The sequence below is a fragment of the Molothrus ater genome, chromosome 18 (assembly GCF_012460135.2).
Source record: "Molothrus ater isolate BHLD 08-10-18 breed brown headed cowbird chromosome 18, BPBGC_Mater_1.1, whole genome shotgun sequence".
Classification (NCBI taxonomy): domain Eukaryota; kingdom Metazoa; phylum Chordata; class Aves; order Passeriformes; family Icteridae; genus Molothrus; species Molothrus ater.
The window spans coordinates 4579278-4599772 of NC_050495.2; the positions used below are offsets into that span (position 1 = coordinate 4579278).

At 52.0% G+C, this 20495-nt stretch overlaps 1 protein-coding gene across 1 annotated transcript in view; it reads left to right on the forward strand.

The window, feature by feature from the left end:
• SGSM1 (small G protein signaling modulator 1) overlaps positions 1–16745 on the forward strand; it is a 38265-nt gene extending 21520 nt beyond the window's left edge. The window contains 14 exon segments of the mRNA XM_036393061.2: positions 1928–2066; positions 2335–2399; positions 2711–2856; positions 3761–3889; positions 4424–4606; positions 6236–6307; positions 6806–7387; positions 8104–8190; positions 8192–8229; positions 9349–9431; positions 9658–9767; positions 9995–10091; positions 10446–10613; positions 10904–16745. Of these exon segments, the coding sequence (XP_036248954.1) occupies positions 1928–2066; positions 2335–2399; positions 2711–2856; positions 3761–3889; positions 4424–4606; positions 6236–6307; positions 6806–7387; positions 8104–8190; positions 8192–8229; positions 9349–9431; positions 9658–9767; positions 9995–10091; positions 10446–10613; positions 10904–10992 (1988 nt within the window). The 3' untranslated portion in view covers positions 10993–16745.
• Positions 16746–20495: the final 3750 nt, after the last annotated feature.

A 20495-nucleotide genomic window follows, 5' to 3' on the forward strand; every position in this document is an offset into this window, starting at 1 on the left:
TCCACTTGCTACCGAGTCCTTTGTTTCTGCAGCTGCACAACAGTGTTAATGGTCAGCAAAAACCCCTCTTAATAATACCCACATAATATCAGTAAAAAGATTCACTTCGGTCACTTGGGGGCCACCTTCTGCCATCACAAGCCCCCAGGGCTGATTCTTCTCTTGCTGCCCCCAGGCTGCACTAAATCCAGTGATGTTCCCTCAGTGTGGCTCCTGCAGCACAAAGGGGAGGTCCCAGCACCGTGCTCTGTCTTCAGTCCCTAACTCGAGGGAGGGGATGCTGCTGGATTGTCCAAAGCAGAAATGCATCTTCATGCCTGGTGGTGAATGATCTGAACCTGGATGAAATGTCTGTACATTTATCCTCACTCTTCTGTGAGATGCCAAAAACTGTTTCCTGACCTCTGGGGACATCATAGGTGACTTTAGAAGAGGGAGAGGATGAGTTTTAGATGGAAGACTTGTGGAGTGTTTTTTAAAAAAGCTCTGAAATCAGATGGAAACCTTTTTCCTACATTTTGGAGGCTATGAGGGAGAAATTACATCCACTGTGACTCCTCCATAACGTCAGCTGAGATTATACTTGGTTCTCCCTTCCTTCAGCTGACTAACACAATTCAGTGAGTCAGATAAAAACCTGATTGGAGCTAAAACAGCAGATAGAGATGTGCCTTTCTGTGGCTGCCTTTTGGTCTACCCCTTAAAATTCCATGCTGGGGGCCACATTTTCTGGGAAATGAATTGCTGCCACCTCCTCAGCTGGCATCATCACAGCCTGTGCTGTTCCTGTGCACCTCCTCAGCCAGGGGTGGAACTGCATCATTCTCTCTTCTCCACAGATTCTTCCTTTCTCCCCTTTCACTGGTGCCTTTGTCCTCTCTCTGTGTCTCTAGTTGCCATTAATGGTGCTTTTCACCCACTCCTTGCACCTGTGACTGCTGGGAGAGGGAAGATCATGAAGATTCCAGCTGGAAGCAAGATGGTGGTGATCCCCAAATGGTGCCTGAGTGTCCCTGGCAGATCCCGAGCTCTCCGTGCTGCTCTGGGCACCTCCTGGCATCAGTGTAATGAGCTCTTGGTTGGGTCTGGTGCTCAGCTCACCTGTGTTGTCACTTGAGAGCTCCTGCAGAGCTGTCCCTGTCATCACTGATTGTCACTGACCCATCAGCTCAGTGGGAGGGGAAGGGGCTTCTGTGGGAATAATTCAGTATTTTTCCTGCCAGTGTAATTTATTCCTTATCACAAGCAGGGAGAGCCAGTGAGACCAAGGGAGAGCCAGGGCACCTTTACCCAGCCAGAAGATGAAATTTCTACCACAATTTAATTTCCAAGGAGGAGTAAAAAGGATTATTCCTCATGGCCTGGGCTGTGTGTGGGTGGTACCTGGGCAGGACCCAAGGCCTTTGGAGTAGCACTTTGAGTTTAAGCAGGGATTAACAAGTGACAACATGCAGAGCTCCTGCTGTGCCTGTCAACCTCCTCATCCAAGTCTTCATCTCCTCTCTTGTGATTTGGATGCTCCCTTCTTTCCCTGAACTTTGGATGAGATCCTTTGAGGGATGGGCCTTTTCCCTTCCAGTGTTCCACTCTTCCTGGGACAGCAGCTGATTTCAATCCTGTTTTTCTCTCTGGAACCTCTGCGTTGGGTGTTGGGTTTCTGCCTTGGTCAGCACGAAGCAGTTTAAGATCAGCTTTCTGAATTAGCTGGTTAATTAGCAATGGTTCTCTCTCATCAGTGCTGTTTGTTCCCTTTCCTTTCTCCTGAGCTCACCAGTGCTGTGATTCCCTGTGGTGGCTCCTGCTTGGTTGCTGGAGCCTCCTTGGCAAGAGTGGGATGCTGCGTTTGCCAATGAAAGCTCTCTCTGTAGCTCCCTGACTGCAGGGCAGTGCCAGGCTGTAGCTGATGCTCCTCTCTGCCCTCCTGCAGTGCCCCAGGACCTGATGGACGCTCCAGGGGCTGTCCTGCCCCCCATATGGCAGCCCAGCACCCGCAAATCCTCCTGCTCCTCCTGCTCCCAGAGCGGCTCCTCCGACGGGGGCCCGGCCAATGGCTGCAGCCACGAGAGGTACAGGGGCACAGGGGCACAGCAGAGCCAGGGCTCGTGTCCAGGAGCCATGGCAGGGTCACTGGGATGTGGCTGAGGTGAGCCTTGTCCCTGCATCTGGGACATCTCAGCTGCTCCATAGCCTGGCAGCAGGAATTGCTGCTCTGAACCCGGGCAGCGTCCCTGCTGAATCCCTGCAGGCAAAGCTGGAGCAGTGGGATCAAAGCCAGGCTGAGGGGGTGCACAGGAGCATCTTCTCCTCTCACATCTTGTGTGTTTCTGTTGGCAGAGCTCCACTGAAGCTGCTGTGTGACAACATGAAGTACCAGATCCTGTCCCGGGCCTTCTACGGATGTGAGTACTTGTGACCCCCTGCTGCTGCCTTGGGATGTGTGACAGGATAAGGGATGAGGTCCTGGGCTGGGGGAGCTGGGACCAGCCTGCTGCACGTGCTCAGGGGTGGGGAACAAACAGCTGGGCTCTGCCTCTCAGCCTTGAGCCCCATGAGCAGCAGCACTGGGGGTACAAGGTGAGGGACCTGTCCTGGTACAATCCCTGCTCCAAGGGCTGGATGTGGCTGGGTAAAGGTGTCCTTGCTTTCTCCTGCTCTTCATCCTCGTGTTTCCTGGAGTTGCACAGCTGAAGGTGTGGTGTTCCTGCTGCAGGGTTGGCCTACTGCAGACACCTGTCCACGGTCAGGACTCACCTGTCGGCGCTGGTGAACCACAACATCGTGTCCCCTGATGTCCCCTGCAGCGCCAGCGCGGGGCTCACTGTGGACATCTGGCACAGATACCTGCAGGACAGCTCGGTAGGGCCATGCCCTGGGGACTCAGGGCAGTGCCACTGAAGTGGGTGTGGCACGGGGAGGTGGTGAAACACGTCAAGAAGCTCCTCAAGGAGGAAGTCAGCCAGGCTGTCCCATGCACAGAGCCTGAGGCTCCTAATCCTTGGCATGTGAGAGCTGAGGAGTGAGCACTGCTCTTCTTCAGGTGCTTCTGCTCAGAGCCAGCCTGCAGCAGTGTCTGTCACACAGGTGCTGCTGTCCTGAGTGGGGTCCTGATGTGCTGCCAGCTCAGGGGCACAGCAGCGGTGCTTTGGTGACTTTGTGGGCCACTCTTTGGTGTGGAGAGCCAAAATGTCCACCCACAGCCTATGGCTCTGCTTAAACCCAGGCAGGGATCTGAGGGATCATGGGCAGTGGGGCTGGGGGCTCTCTAACAAAGAGACTAGACAGAGTTAAAAATAAAGTAGGGATTTATTGGAAGGCCTCAATGGGTACACCTTGGGCAGCACAAGAGCCCAGCCAGGGCTACACCCAAGATGAACCCAAAATGCACGACTGGTCATGGGGTCTCTCACTTTTATCAGTTCTGCTCCATTTGCATATTGGAGTTAATTGTCCAATTCCAGCTTTAGCCCATGCAGTCCCATCCTGCTTGTTTTTCTCTCTTCAGTCCATGTTGTTTCTGCTCTTGGGCCTGAGATTTGGATCATTTGTCCTTGGTCCCCAGCTAGAGAAGGAATTGTTGTCTTCCTACTCTGTGAAGAGAGCTCACCATCCCCTAATATGAAGCTCAGAACACCAAAGCAGCTCAGAATCTGAAAAACACAAATGCTAAAACCTGCAGCATCACTTGTGGTGCTGATGGGTGGCACAGCCAGGCTGGGGACACCTGGCTGTGTCTGTGCCCTGACCCAGGCTCTTCCCACAGAGTTACGAGGACCAGGAGCTGCTGCGGCTCATCTACTACGGCGGGATCCAGCACGAGATCAGGAAGGCTGTGTGGCCCTTCCTGCTGGGCCATTACCAGTTTGGGATGACAGAGGCAGAGAGGAAGGAGGTTGGTGAGGGTGTGCCCTGCCCAGTGGAGGGGTCTGTGAGCAGAGGTCTGTTAGCTCCATGGAAGATGGTTTGAAGTAGGGGTGAGGAGGAAGAGCATGTTCCTGGCACTGAGGGGCTGTGAAGCAGGGCACTGGGCTTCCTGGCTCTGTTTTCCACCATGGAAGAAGCCTCAGCACACCCCTGTGAGCCCACTGGGCCTCATGTCCACTCTGGACTGGGCTGTAGGTAGGAGTGGGACAAACCCTTGGATCAGCAGGAATTGGTAGGGCCAAGCTTCTCACTGACCTGTGCAACTCCTCATGTTCAGTGCCTTGTGCACCTTGGGAGGGCAGGGAGGAGATGGGTGGGCATTTTTCCATCCAAATTTCGCCACATTTTGTGCAGGGTAAGTGTGGCTGTGATGTTCACCGCCCTGTGTGGGGCACAGGAGGGGCTGGTTTGGGGCTCTCCAGGGACAGCTATTGCACAGGAGGGGCTGGTTTGGGGCTCTCCAGGGACAGCCATTGCCAGCCCCTGTCCCCCTGTGTGCCAGGCTGACGAGCAGACCCGGGCATGCTACGAGCACACCATGGCAGAGTGGCTGGGCTGCGAGGCCATCGTCCGGCAGCGCGAGAAGGAGTCGCACGCTGCAGCCCTGGCCAAGTGCTCCTCGGGGGCCAGCCTGGACTCCCACATCCAGAGGATGATGCACAGGGACTCCACCATCAGCAACGAGGTGAGGGCTTGGGCAGTGCCCACCCAGAGTCCCTGTGGGGTGCAGACACAGGTCCTGCCCAGCCTCCTCCCCTGACCTGTGCCCGCCTGTGTGTCTTGCTGCTCACTGGAAGTCACTCAGGATTAGCTCCAGGGAAGATGGTCTGAAGTAGGGGTGAGGAGGAAAAGCATGGCACTAAGGGGCTGTGAAGCATGGCACTGGGCTTCCTGGCTTCCTTTTCCAGCATGGAAGGAGCCTCAGCTCACCCTCAGCACACTGTGTCATCCAGCACCTTGGGACTGGCTTTTAGCAATACAGTGAGGAATGAGGTCCACAGCCCAAACCGAAGGGTGTGGAGGGAAAAGCCTGTGAAAGGAAAGGCAGTCCTGGGAACAGAGTCCAGGGAGTGTTTCCATGAGAGTTTTGTCCTTGGAGGAGAAGAGCCCAGCATGGCAGAGCATTCCCTGACCTCAGGCTGCTGGCCCAGAGGGGAGGTGAGCGCTGGAGATTTGATCTGCTTCCCTCTGGGAAGTTTATGTGGGTGCTTTGGGAAAGAGATGAGCTCAGCCCCAGTCCTGCAGGCTCTCTGTGTGCCCAGAGAGGGAGAGATGCAGGGAAGGCAGGTCTGAGCCATGGGCAGAGTGAACTGGATGCTGAGCAGCTCTCAGAGGTGCTGCTCAGTTGGCTGAAGCCCTGGGAATCATTCCTATCCCCTCAGCATCTCCACTGTGGCTCTTCCTTTGGACCCACGTGTGGGAAGGGAGCTGGCAGAGTGAACACACGAAAAGTTCCCCTCTTTTCCCATCTCAACCTGAAATTTCCTGTTTTAAGTGCTCCCATGGTAATGGAGGAAAACTGTCGCCCTTCCTTTCCCCACCAGAGCCCTGCCCAGCAAACACCCACAATACAAGGGTGGAGACAACTGCTGTTCTGAATGTGCTGTATTTTCTTAAAATCCTATTGTTTGTGTGTGATGTCATGGCCATGCCTTGCACCTCTGCTCAGTTAAGAGGAGGACTTGCTCTCATTGTGGGCTGGTTGTTCAGAGGGGCCCCACAGAGCCAGGCTGGTGCCTGCAAAGCCCAGCCCTTCCCTCTGTGCTTCGACTGGAAGCCAGAACAGGGTGCTCGTGACTTTGAGAGGAGCTGCTTCCACTGAGTCTGGATTAAAACATCAATATTTGTCCTTGAAGAAAAGGAAAAAAGCATGAATATGCTTGGAGGGAGTGTTTTATAGCCTGACTTCATCGTTTATGTAAACGGAGCTGGGCTGAGCTGCATTGCTGCCAAATTAGGACAGAGATTTGTAGAAATTCTCACTCCAGGGAGGCAGCATGACCTCCATGCAGGCCAGAGGAAAGCAGCTCCTTCAGACCCAGCACACAGCACTTGAACAAAGTTGCTGTGTGCATTGACCTAACAAAGCTTTGCCTTTATCACCTCCCCAGCAGTGTCAGGGGCTGAGGCAGGACACTGTGCTGGGTGATGCAGCACCATGGGTGTGACAGGAAAATCATGGGTCAGATATTCACTGGGTGCATTTCTGCTTGTTCTTCACCTGCAGAAGTGCCAGAGCTCTGCTTGAGTTCCCTCACCCTGACCCCTTTGCTTTTCTTTTCTTTTCTTTCTCATTTTCCCCTGTCCCCTGCAGTCCTCGCAGAGCTGCAGCTCCGGCCGGCAGAACCACGCCCGGCTGCAGAGCGACTCCAGCTCCAGCACCCAGGTGAGCACCTTGTCCCTCCATTCCTTGTCCCCACGGCTCTGCCTTGGCTTGGGCTGACCCCTCACCACAACCACAGCGATTTCTGGCAAACAGAACCAGTGTTTGAAGAGGTGAATGAGTCCCCAACCCGCTTTGGAGTTACTAATGTCAGATCTGTGCTCTGCTTGGGGTGTTCAATGTTCACCTGCCAGCTCTGCCCTGTGGCCTCACACCTGAAGGTCCATGGCTGTTCATGCCCAGGTGTTTAATTTTAACACCTGTTGAAATTTCTGCCCAGCATATAATGCCAAGCAAAGTCCTTTGGAGCAGGGATTTGTGGGCTTGGAGTTGTGCAAATGACCAAGCACTGACTCAAGTCCAGGCAGAAGAAGATAAGGGGGGGTTTTCCTCCCTCTCTACTGCTGGGAACATGGGCACTATGAGTGCACAGCTCTTGGGGATGTAGTGCCCATATTCCCAACATTTACTGAATGCTTGGGATGTCTTCCCACTTTGCAGGTGTTTGAATCTGTGGATGAGGTGGAACAGACTGAAGTAGATTCTCAGCTGGAAGATGGCAAACAAAGCAAGATCCCCAATGGGACAGTCCCCAATGGCACGTGTTCCCCTGATTCTGGGCACCCTTCTTCCCAAAACTTCTCCATTACATCGGGGTTCTCGGAGCGCAGCTTCAGCAACGAGGACAGTGCCCTGGAAACCACCAAATCCTCATCCAGCTCCCAGGGAAAGGCTGCTGGTTCTGACCTGCCAGCCCCACCAGACACAGATGGTGTCCAGCAGGAGAAGCTGCAGGGCCAGGACAGCCTGGAAGGGGAATTTCCCACTGGTGGAAGCGTGGATTTTGTCCCCATGGGTGAGGGCTCGGCGGGGCTCCTGCGTGACAGTGACACTGTGGCCCTGACTGTGGTGGAGAGCTGGGCAGACAGCGAGGCTGAGAAGCAGAGCCTGGTGGAGAGTGAGGACAACCTCTCTGAGGAACCAGAGATGGAGAGTCTGTACCCACAGCTGGACTCTCTGACTGTGACTGATCTGACCAGCAGTGAACCAGCTGCTCTCTCCTCCACAGGTGTCACCTACTCTGTAAGTGCAGACCTGGCAAGGGGGGGTTCCTTCCTGGCTGCCCTCCAGGACCCCAGAGCAGTTGGGGTGGGAAGGGCCCTCTGGAGATCATCCCCTGCCAAGGGAGGGTCACCTGGGGTAGGTGACACAGGATTGTGTTCAGGTGGGTTTGGGATGGGTCCAGAGAGGGAGATTCCATGCACTCCCTGGACAGCTATTCCAGGGCTGTCACCTGGAAGGGAAGAAGTTTTCTTCCTGCCGCCCTGCATAGGAAGAAGTTTTTCCTCATGTTGTTGTGTTTCAGTTTATGGCCATTGCTCCTTGTCCTGTCACTTGGTACCACTGAAAAGGGTCTGGCACTCTCCTTTTGGCACATGATTTGAGATGTTTGTATGGATTTATGAGGTTTCCTCTCAGTCTTCTCTGGACTGACCAGGCCCAACTCCTGCAGTCTCTCCTCATCAGAGAGATACTTGAGACTCCAAATAATCTCTCTGGCAGCTCCTTGTCTTTCTTTATCTGTGGAGCCCAGAACTGAGTACCACACTCCAGATGTGCCTCACCAGGGCTGAGGGAGGGGCAGGATTTACCTGCATTTGCCCTGTGCTGATCCCGCAATTGGGCATAGAGGGGCTCCCACCTTCCACCCAAAGTCTGCCTTGTCTCTCCACTGCCCTTGCAGCTCTCTCCCTGCTTTTTACTAGTAAACAAATCAACTCTGTTCTTGTTTTGGGCAGCCAGAGCTGCTGGACATGTACACGGTGAACCTGCACCGCATTGAGAAGGACGTGCAGCGCTGTGACCGTAACTACTGGTACTTCACCCCCTGCCAACCTGGAGAAGCTCCGCAACGTCATGTGCAGGTGGGGGCTCTGGGGGCCTTCCTGGGATTCACCTGCCGGCTGGAGCCTCAAACTGTGGTGTGGTTATGGAGTTTTGCTCCTTGCCTTCCTCCCCTCATCACCCCAGCACTGGGGCCGCAGCTCGAAGGATGCGGCAGTTGCCAGACCAAGGTGTCTGGCTGTCCTTCCCCATCACTGCTGTGTCCTGGGGTTTTGGACAAGGCAGGGGCTCCCTGCTTCTTGGAGCATGCCTGGCAAATGTTTTAATGAGGATCAGCCCACAGAGCTGTAGTGCTAATGAGAGAGTGCCTGAAGCACCGGGATGGTTTGTGCCTGCCCAAAATCCCAGGAGAGAGCCAGACCTGGGTGCATTTCTGAGTCCTTGTGACTCAGAGCTTGCCTAGTGACACTCACAGGCTCAGACCAGCTCCAGCTCAGCTCCTGCTTCACAGGCAGTAAAGGCTAAAATATTATTACTCATCTTGCAAACATGAGGAGAAGCTGCTGTTCCATTGGTGCTGTCACTTCACCCGACAGCCAGAGCTGGAGATCTCTGCTGAGATTAGACCTTCAGCACAGCACATTTTGGAAAACCAGTGGGCAGGATGGGAAAGATCCTTCCCTTGTGCCAGCAGCAGATCTGAGTCCTCTCTGAACACATTTTGCCTTGCTACCAAAAAAGGGAAGATATCCCTGCAGGGCTGGGTGCTTCCTGGGACACTGGGAATGGGAAGGGGAGGCAGGCAGTGTCTGCAGGGAGAACCAAGGGGATGAATGGAGGGAGAAGGATGAGAATGAGAGATGAACAAGTTCTATCAGTCTCTGCCCTTTAACCAGTGACCCCGCTGTGCTGTGCTTTCCCATTTTGCTTTTCCCTGTGCTGATTTGCCCTGCAATGGCCGCAGCACAGCCCTGGAGTGACCCTGGATGTGGCCATGGCAGGGTGTTGATCCAGGACTGTGCCATGCATGCCTTATCTGGGGGGCACCACAAGAATTTAATCATTTGCAGCACAGGGATAACAGAATGAACAGATGTGATTTACCCCAGCATCCTGGGAAGGGAGACAGGGCATGGGCAAAGGAAGTGACAGGTGGTGGCACTCAGGTCCCAGGTCACCTCTCCTGCTCTCTCACACAGCTACATCTGGCAGCACATTGAGATTGGCTATGTGCAAGGCATGTGTGACCTGCTGGCCCCTCTCCTGGTCATCCTGGATGATGGTGAGTGCCTCTGCTCTGCCTTCCCTGTCTCTGTGTGGGAATCTGTGGGGGGATGTGCCAGGTGGGTGGTGGCCCTTTGCAGTGGAATGCCTGAGGTGTGGAGCAGGATCCCTTTTGTCCCAGGAACCCACCCTGGGGCCAGGCTGGACTTTCTGGAGGGACATTGCTGCTGCAGGAGCAGCAGGGCCCATGCAGCCCTGCAGTGATGTCTCTCCTCCCTGCACAGAGGCTCTGGCCTTCAGCTGCTTCACCGAGCTGATGAAGAGGATGAACCAGAACTTCCCCCACGGAGGAGCCATGGACACCCACTTTGCCAACATGAGGTCGCTGATCCAGGTGAGAGCTCCTGGCATGGGGATGGCAGCTCCTCACACCCAGGGGGGAAAGCTGGTCCTGGAGGGGCTGGGGAGCAGGAGGGACAGCAGGGACTGGAGCAGTGTGTGCCAGGAAAGGGAGGGAGGTGCTGGTGCAGTAGGAGAGCAGTGGGATGGAGGGAAGTAGGCAGAGGGATGGCTGGTGCCTTGTGTGTGCATTCCTGAATTTCCTTTTGCTTTTCTTGACAGATTCTGGACTCTGAGCTCTTTGAGCTGATGCACCAGAACGGGGATTACACTCATTTCTACTTCTGCTACCGATGGTTTCTCCTGGACTTCAAGAGAGGTGTGTGCTGAGACTACCCAAGGGTGGGGCAGGGTCTGCTTCCAGGCTCCTCAGCAGGTTTAAACTTTAATTCCTTTTCACTTTTCCTTGGTTAATGTCTGGCTGATTGTTCTGTCTAGATACAGAACCTGTTGTTCCAGAGCTGCTGCTGAGCTTTTCCATGAGTGTGTCCTGGGGCCTGTGTTACCTGCTGCTGGGCAGAATATTTCTCCCCACAGATGACTGACAGACTGCTTCCAGCTGGAGCAGGTTCCTGTGGGAAGGAAGCACCCAGTGTGTCTCCCCAGTGCTGCTGTGAGCTCTGTGAGCCAGGGTGGGGTGAGTGGAGGGGTAACTGCTGTTCTCTGCTCACAGAGCTGGTGTATGATGATGTCTTTGCTGTCTGGGAGACCATCTGGGCTGCTGCTCACGTCTCCTCTGCTCACTACGTGCTCTTCATAGCCCTGGCCCTGGTGGAGATGTACCGGGACATCATCCTGGAGAACAACATGGATTTTACAGACATCATCAAGTTTTTCAATGGTACAGCTCGTGCTCTGTTGGGCTGAGTTTGGGGCAGCTGCTCAGGTGTGGGAATGTTCAACAGCCAGAGCTCTGAGGGATCTGGTGGGGCTGGAATCCACCTGCCCTCCTCAGCAGTGGCCAACCTGGAGGTGTTGGAGGGAGCTGAGGTTTGGGCTGGTTCGGGATGGCTCTCCAGAGCCAGGTGTCCCTGCCAGGGGAGGTGGAGAATGTGGCAGCACAGGGATAACAGAATGAAGAGCTGGGGGCTGGGGGCTGCTCTGCTCTCACCTGTCTGGTTTGTGTTGCAGAAATGGCTGAGCGCCACAACACCAAGCAGATCCTGAAGCTGGCTCGGGACCTGGTCTATAAAGTGCAGACTCTGATTGAGAACAAATGAAGGACCTGGAGCAGACGAGGCACCCAAAGAGCCAGGACTCCCCTCCGAGGCTCCCTCCCTTCTCCTGTCTCTCCAAGTGCCACACCTGTGGGACTCAGGTGGTGGGACACGTGCTGCTAAGTGAGCTGGGAGTCCCCTGGGCTCAGCACAGGCCCAGGCTCAGACCTTCTGCAGTGACTCAACCAAAGATCCCTCCAGGTGTGTTCCTGTGCCTGGAGCAGGACCAGGCCGTGGCTTCCTGGCCTCGGAGCAGCTGCTGTGGCCACCAAAACTGCCCAGGCATTGCCACATCCCAGGGTGCAGCTCGGGGGCTGGGGGAGCAGAGCTTGGTGGCACAGAGGGGAAGCTGATTCCTTGGAAAGCTGCTTGATTCCTTGGAAAGCTGCTTCCTTGGGCAGCCCTTCCCTGTGGGGTGGGAAGGCAGCCAGCCCTGCGAGCCCAGGCAGCACAGGGATGCTGCCAGTGCTCAGCTTCTCACTGACACAACAAGGTTCTGCCAGTAATGGGGGGGACTTTGATCATAGAAATTCCTCTTTTGATCTTGTCCCTCAATGCATTGCTTCCCCTTCAGTATTTTCTTTTTTTAGGGCTCTGTTTTCTCCCTGGGATTTTACATTGTTCCTACAATATCTGAGCACACAAGAGGTTCATGTCTGGATGGATTTTCTGAACAGCTCCAAATTCAGCATTGGGGTTATTTTTCAAAGTCCAGCCTCTGTAATGTTCTCTGAACACTGGGAAATCTGGTCCTGACCTCCTCTGGGAACTCCAGGCTGGAGGTTTTCTTACCTGCCTTACTTTAGCTGCTTGTGGTAGGAGTCTGGTCTCTTGTTCCTCTGAGCTCTTGTGAGGGAAGGGCTCCTCAGAAGGCAAGTCAGAGCTCCTGATTATCCTGACTTTCCCTCTGACAGCTTCAGGACTGGCTGTTGAGTCCCCTAAACCCACTGAGCATCTCCAGTTAGGTCTTGGTGGGCTTTTCCCACAGGCCTGTGAGAGGAAAATAGCCCAAGGTCCCTGAGTGGGCTTTGCTTTGGGAAGATGCCCTTGTGTGGCCACTTTTCCCGCACAGCCTGGAGCCCAGTGCATGAAGTGCCTCTCCAGCTGCTGTGTCCCACACAGGCTGCCCCTGCAGAGGCTTCAGAGTAATTTTTCAACTCAGGTAAAAACAATGCAGGAAAAGGAGAGGGGTGGGTGGGTGGATGGAGGGTCCAGCCCAGCCAGGGAGGGCAGTGCTGAGGGTGCTGAGCTGGAGCTCTCTCTCTGAGGGTACTTTCTCTCAAGTTTTGCTGCAAACTTTTGTGTTCCCCTTGGTGCAATGTGTGCTGTGTGTGTGCTCTCCTCTGGCCCTGCTCCTGCCTTGCTGCTGGAGTGCTCCCACAGGAGGGGAAGGGGCCCTTCCTCCCTCCTCCTGTGGATCATCTGTCTGTGCTGGTTTGTGTTGGCTCGTGGCATGTGTCAGATGTTGCTGGCAGAAAAAAGGTGGTTGTCAGTCTGCACAGGAGAAAACTGCTGCTTCAGGGAAGGGCTGAGCAGCCTGGTGGAGTGGTTTGCTGTTTCTCAGCAAATCAGCAATTTCTGTATTCTGGGACATGGAGGTCATAGCTGGAAAAGGCAGTGGCACATCCTGAACCCTTTGGGGAACGGGCTGGGGCAGGGGGAGAGCGATGGGCAGCCCTTCACTCCTCATAATCCCAAGAGATGTGTGCAACAATCTGGGAAATTCCCTGAAGCAGTAAAACCCCAAAGGGTGCTGGACTGCGGTAGCACAGGAAACAAAGAGCTTGAGATCTGCCAGTTCCTGTGAGAATCTTTCATCTTTCCACCAAGCAGAGTGAAAAGCTCATGTCCTCCCTCCTTCCAGGCTGCTCCTGTTCCCTCAGGGCTCTAGGACAGATCTGTCACCTGTCTAGAGGGAATGGGAAGTATCTGTTCTCCCTTTCCTGAGGGCCAGGGTCACCTTAAACACCACCTGACCAAGCAACATTGCTGACGCTAAACCTTTCAAGCTTCTTTCCTTGGTTTTTAAACAAAAACAGCCAAGAAATTCTGCACAATATTTGCTGTCTGTATTAACTGAGAGTGTCTTTGGGCCGCTCAATAGCAGTGTTTTTTTTGAATAATTTCTGGAGGGGGAGGGAAAAAAAAGTATTTATTTATTGATTGTACCTGACTGTGTGTCCTTGTGTGCTGTGTGAGTGCGCGCTGTTGTGCAAATGGAGATAGAAATTTTCAATGTTATTTACGATATCTTGTAAATGTTTACCAGAGAATTGTGTCTATATATAATATATATACAGTATAGAGAGAAAATATGTCAACTAAGTGGGTTATTTTTTGAGGGGAGGGTGGGGTGAGAAATCTTTTGCTTCTAAGAACTGTGTGGTTTCTATAGCACCTATTCCATGATGTGCCAATCTGTCACTGTCCCTGTGCTGGGAGAGTTGTTCTGGTGGGGCAACAGGAAGCTCAGAGCAGAGCCACCCTCACAACCTCAGTTTGGCTTCATCTTGCTTCTGGCTTTAAGACTGGACAAGAGGAAAAAAAATTAAGGAAAAATAATTTTAAAAAGCTTTGTTTCAGCTGTGTTGCTGGGCAAGTTCTTGTGCTTGTGGGGACCCACAGTGAGACCCCACCAGGAGCTTGGGGCTCTCTTTAATGCTTAAAAGCTGCTAAGAAGCTGAAAAGCAAAGGTTTTGCTGTGCAGCTGTTTGTGGGTCTTCTCTGGGCTCAGCCTCTCCTGCCTGGCTCTGCCCCCCTGCAGGATCCCCATGAGATAAAGCCTTGTTCTGGAATTCTGACAGGGGCAGTCATGGTGCTGGGAGCCAGCAGGGATCTCTCCCAGCTGTGCAGCCCAGGATGGCCTGTTTTTCACGCAGGAGAGGCCTGTCACCAGGCTTGTCCATATACAGTAATCTTGTCTGGCCCCTTGGGGAAGAGGAATGTCTCATCCCAGCAGCTCTGTGCAGCTGAAATCCCCCCCACAATGGCACTGCCAGCCCAGGACTATTTTAGCCTGTGGGAACAGGGACTGGAGCTCTGTGCCTTAAACAGACAGAGGGCAGGGTTAGATTGGATTTTAGGGAGAAATTCTGCACTATAAGGCACTGGCACACCCTGGATCCCTGGAATTGTCCCAGGCCAGGTTGGACAGGGCTTGGAGCAACCTGGGATAGTGGAAGGTGTCCCTGCCCATGGCAGGGGGTGGAACTGGGTGATCTCTAAGTTTCCTTCCAACCCAAACCATTCCATAACTCCATACCTTCTGAGGAGATTGCTGCAAGGGTGGCATGAGCTGCCAGCCCACGTTCTCTGCTCCAGTCACTCTGAGCTGAGCCTGAGGAAGGAAGAAAGGATGGGCTCCATGGGCTGAGTTCGGCTCCCATCACACCCTCACTGAGCACCCACATTGCTGTGGGGTTTGTGCTGAGCTCAGGTAGTCTCAGTGTGTGTAAATCCACTGAGTGTTTGTGTCCTGGCCCTGTGTTCCTCAAATGGATTCTCTTCCTGCATTTGAGCTTTCTGCTCTTGCAACCTTCCAAGGAGCTCCCGGTACCCATCTCTTTTGGTGTCACCTGTGCAGATCCTTTAGAAGTTGTGTTTGTTCCTAAATGTGTGATTTTTCATAGTTTTTCTCTTGCTGTGTTGAGTCCCTGAATGGCTTTGCTGTGAATGTTTTTCACGAAGATTGAGAGGTTTGGTTTGTTTTTTTTTGTGGGGGAACTTCCTGCTGTGTCCCTGTCCTGCTCTCATCCAGCCCCTGGCATGGGGAACATCCCTTGACTCATCCAAATGCACCTGGTAGTGCAATGTGAGCCAGCAGTGGAACTGTAGGTGTCAGCCCTTGTCACTGACAGGTGGAAAAAAGGCTGAGAGATGGAACTATTGAAGAGATGGGTCCCAAAATCCCTGGAGACACAAGCCTTGTGACCAAGAGCAGTTTGTGGGATGAAGTTCTTATTATTCTTTGTTTTTTATTTATTTATTACTTATTTTGCCTGACTATTTCTCCTGTCTTTCTTGGATTTTCCTGAGGTTGGTCCCCTGCACTGGGAGCCACAGTAGCCAATGGGCCTCTGACCAGGAACTGGTACCAGTTTTGAGATCCTCATCCCCTAAGTTTCCTTTTGAAATATCTTACAATATCGAAATCACTTTAGTTTTGGGATTCTCATCCCCTAAGTTTGCTTTTGAAATATCTTCTGATATCTAAATCTCTTTTCTCCAGAGGAACAGTGGGAGCCTCTGAGCATTTGATCAGTAGGACCAAAATGATGGTCATGTCATCAAAACCTCTGTCTTATTTCTCATTCCATTTGGGAATTTCCCTGAGTACTGAGCAGTTCTGGGCTTGTCTTCAGCATTTTACTATCGTGTGAGCACAAACTGATAGAGCACAATGTGGAGATGGAGTTCCAGCCCTTCCTAGCACCATGGAAGGGTTGGAATTCACCAGAACCTGTGTCAGAAATTCCTGTAGAAGCTTTTTCAGATGCCCTGAAGTAGATCAAATGCCACTGATTGTTCCTGCTTTTCCACTCAAGGTCAGCATCCTCATTGCCCTGAATAAGCAATATTTCACCAATTAAGGCATCTAAACAGTTGTGGTTCTTAGTGTGACCACTTTTCTGTCCTCTGGTGGCCACGTGGGCCATGGCCACACATTCACACAGCTCAGTGTGTGGATTCCTTCCTTCCCAACTTTGCCTGAATCCCGAACTTCTGGAGAATGTACACAGTTTAGAATAGCCATGGAAGTCTTTTAATGTGTCTAATCTAATTTCTAATTTAATTTTGGATTGGTGCATATTCCACCTTAAATTCCTGTTTAGTAGTTTAATAGCTTCCTTTTATAGATGGGTTTTGCACATGGAGGCTGAGCAGAGCCTGTGGATGGTGCTGCAGGGAACAGTCCCTTCTCCACGGTGGCTCCTGAGCCATCAGCAGTGGGACATGACTGGGAGCAAGGGCATCTTGCATCAGTGCTTTGGTGAGGGGGGGAAAAGCACCATTTATCCTCTTTTTTTAAAATTTATTTTTTAACAAATTAATGCTAAAGATTAAACTATGCACAAGATCTTAAATACATGGAAGTTTTAGGAATGAGTATAGCTTTGCTGCTAAGGACAATAAAGAATTGAAAATCCTGATCGTGGATACTGAGAGACTGAAAATGTCATTGTTGTGGCTATGTAAGATTGACTTAAATTCTCAGAAATTCATTCTCTCTGGAGAGTAATTCCCAGAAGCCAGGGAAGAAATTGTTTTCCCAAACAGAATTAATGAAAAGCTTTGAAAATGCAACATGGATGTAACCTCAGACCCACGATTGTCACTTCCCTTGTTCAAGGAGTGTTCTGGAGAGCCTGGCAGGGCAGCAGGGTGTGACAGCCATCGTGGGGGCTCTGTGGGACAGGGAATTACCCCTCAGCACAGGGATTTGAATGTATCTGGTGTCCTGGCATTAGACTTTTCTGTTGCCCTACACAGAATTGCTGCTTTTCTCTGTTGGATGCCATTTTGGTCTCTGGGAGTTGCTCGATCTGAGCTTAATGAGCACTTACAGCTTTTAATCTATTTGTAGAAGTGCTGCTAATGTTCTTAGATTATCTGAATTCCACACTGTGGTATAATATCTGTTTTATATTATTTTATTCATGCTTTTGGTTTTTTTTTTAATGTAAACTGTTCCTTATTGTTGTTGAGAAAGAAAAATTAAAGCTCTATTCTCTATGGTTAATGTATTTTCAAATCAATCAGATCTTGGTGGTTCTTTCTGTCTGTGTGGTCCCTGGGAAGGCAGTGAATGGGGATACCCTGAGCAGGGAGTGCCCAAAATGCTCTGCATTTCCACACTGCTCATGGATTTCAGAGCCTCTTGTTGCTCATGGTGAGTGTCCCCTGTGCTGGGGAGGACCTGGGCTCCTTTTTGCACCCTCCTTGCCCTCATTGCCCTCACTTTTCCCCATCCCCTGCTCAGTCCAACTTTGCTGAGCTCTGGGCAGATGTGTGGCAGTGACACCTCCTTGGTTCTGCTGGCACTGTCACCTCTGTCCTTTTTCTTGCTGTACCCTCCTGTAACGTGGAGAATTTAAACTGATGGTGAAACAGAGTGATGGAAGAGGAGGAAGAGCACTGGGGAAGGGCTGGGCCGGGTCCTTGGTGCTGTGTGGAGTGAACTGCCCCAGACAGAGCAGATGGGGAGTGACAGAAGGTCCTGGTGTGTGACCGTGTTCTCAGGGGTCAGAGGATGAGGGAGGAGATGAGGATCTGACTCTGTATTTCAGAAGGCTTGATTTATTATTTTATGATATATATTACATTAAAACTATACTAAAAGAATAGAAGAAAAGGTTTCATCTCAGAAGGCTAGCTAAGCTAAGAATAGAAAGGAATGAATAACAAATGTTTGTGGCTTGGACAGAAAGTCTGAGCCAGCTGGGCTGTGATTGGCCATTAATTAGAAACATCCACATGAGACCAATCCCAGATGCACCTGTTGCATTCCACAGCAGCAGATAACCATTGTTTATATTTTGTTCCTGAGGCCTCTCAGCTTCTCAGGAGGAAAAAATCCTAAGGGAAGGATTTTCATAAAAAGATGTCTGCAACACTGGCATGGTGGCAGCCCAGAGCTGGGCCGTGGTGGTGATGGTTTGTACCTGTGTGTGGTCCTGTGCTGCCAGGTGAGCTGGGCAGGAGGTGAGGGAGTGCATTCTGCAACGGTGCTCAAAATGACCTTGGACTTGATGTCGTTCTTTTCCCTCAGTATTTCCTGGATCAGTCTCCAGACCTTTCAACTGGCACTGATAGGATGGGCTGTGATGCCTTTCTTGCAGGGAACAGGAGGGACAAGGTTTTCATCAAAAATGTGAGGAGGACAACTGCCTGTGCTCCCTGCTCAGGGCTGGCACTTGTCACCCCTCTGGACTCCACAAGATCCTTGGGTGCTTGTGGATCTTCCAGCTGTTCCATGGGGGGATGCCAGGCGTGGAAATAGGTAAGAGGTGCCCCCATCCTCCTTTCTGTGGTGTCAGTTCCTGCACTGCTGTTGGAGGGGTCCACATCACCCCAATGTTGTGTTTTAAGCAGCACAGAATTTAACTGCATTTCTAAAAATGGGAATGCAAGGAAAGCTGGATGCTCGCTCCAGATTCTTGCCTCTACCTACTTATGAGAAGAGGCTTAATTAAATAAATCCTGGTATTTAATTAATCCTTAATATGTTTGCTTCTTTAGGCATGTTTGCTCTAAAGGCCCAGCCCCAGTTTCCAGTGCAGGCTGAGGTTTGCAGGGAGCTCACAGCTCAGAACTTCAAAAGCTGATGAAGACACTCCCCAAACACGCAGAGTTTGCAAAATGCCAGGGTGGGATTCAACCAGCCCTTGCAAATGTGTTAATTACCTGATATTAATTGGCAACCTAACCACCAGAGGCCACATCCCCAAGGTGCCAAAGCAGGAATGCTCTGTGCTCTGAGCAGAGAGACTGGCAAAATTCCCGCCTTTCAGATGGAGGAAAGTAAATGATCCTAAAAGTGAATTTCATTAATTTTTAACTTGGGATAGTTTCTCACAAAAGCAGCTATCCTGAGGTTGTGCTTTGAAGTGCATGGAAATTTCCATCAGTTGCCACCTCCAAGCAGTGCAGGAGACAGCAGCTGGTGGAGCAGCTCTGTCCTGTGCAGGAAGAGAAACCATTCCAACCCCTCGACAACAACAAGGGCTCCTCAGGAGATGTTGAGGAGGGGTTGGATTATGGGAGCTCCTCCGAGGGGTGGTGGCAGCCCCAGGACTTTCCATGCTCTGTTTTGCTCCTCTGCTCCCGAGCCCAATCCTTTGGCTCCCAGGGGGCTGTGGCAGATGAACCAGGGGCAGATGAACCAGTTTGGCTGTGGCCCAGGGCTGGGTGTGATGGGGGGCACTGGGGGCTGTGCTGGTGAGCCCAGGTGCGAGTGCTCGTCCTCACACACCCTCCTGCCAGGCGCAGACACGTGGCACTGAAGGACCCAGAGTATTTATAGCCCTTGTTAACATGCATGAATGGACATGCTGAGTCCTGGCACAAACATCTGCCCAGGTGGGTGCTGTCCTGGCAACACCCTGAGCTCTCTCTGCTGCCTTAAGGTGCTCCAGCACCTATTTCACAGAGGCCTTTTGCAAAGGAAAACGAAGCTGAAAATTCAAAGGCTGATTCACAGCTGTAGCAATCCCTGGGTAAATCCTGCAGAGAGGCCCAGTTTGTACAGGCACCACCACCTGACTGATGCAGGGTAAAGGGCTGACAGCCTTGGGTCCCTACCCAGGCCTGCAGCACTGGGGGCTGGAGGACTGTACAGCAGGGATTTTGTTAGCCTGGGATTGGGAATGTCAGGGCAACACAAGGTTGTTTGGGATGGAAGAGACCTTAAAGTTTGTCTCACTCACAGAGGCACCTTCCACTATCCCAGGCTGCTCCAATTCCCATCTAACGTGGCCTTGGACACCTCCAGGGATGGGGCAGCCACAGCTTCTCTGGGCACCCTGTGCCAGGGCCTCAGCACCCTCACAAGGAAGCATTTCTTCCCAAACTCCAATCTAAACCTCACCTTTGTCAGTTTAAGTTCTCCTTTTGCTTGCTTTGAGTGCAATGACTGAGGTGAAGCAATCCATGCTCTGGCATTTCCAATGAGCTGTGGATGTACCTCACAGCCATGAAAAACGAGCTCAGATCCAGGAGACAACAGCACAGGGATGTGTTAAGCCAGTCCTTAAGCACAAGGAAGCATGGTGCTGTTTCCTGGAGCATTTCTCAGGAAGTGAAAGCATTTCTGCAAGGCTTTGGCAGCTCTGTTGGAACAACATGTGAGTGCTTAGGAGTTATCAGAGAGCTCTGTGATAGTGCAGCACCCAGATTATCTGTGCTGGTTCAGTGGATTTTTCTGAGTAGTTTCCAGGAGTGGAGAGGTTGTTGGGGAGGAAGATGCTGCCGTCACTGCACACAGCTTGGGGTTCAGTCTCTTGTTTAGTGACTGACCTGGCCCTTGGGTGGATGAGTTTGAGCTTTTTTTACTCCAGCAAATGGAACACAGATCCTCAGCTTTATCGCCGTGACTAAGGACGTGTTGTTGTTGGCTGAGTTACAGGAGTGCTCTGAAATCTGAGTCACTCTTCTGCTTGGCAAAACAAAAGCAGACTCCCAGGAAATCTGCATCCTTTTGTTCTCCCCACAGCCCCCCAAGCCTGCCATGTGCTGCTGGCTGATAGCACAGGGATCACTATGGGGCCATGTCCTCACCCAAACCAGTGCAGGCAAAACCACCAGGGATTATATAACTGGCAACAATCCCACACCCACTGGTTCTTCCCTCTGTTGCACTGAAACCTCCGTGACGGTGCAATCTAACAGCTCCTTCCTACTGGAGAGCATTATACATACAAATTTGACACTCAATTATCCTTGTTTTTTAGTCAAGGATTCCTTGGCTATGGCTGCTTTCAGCAGCTGAGGTTTAACAGCCTCTGCCT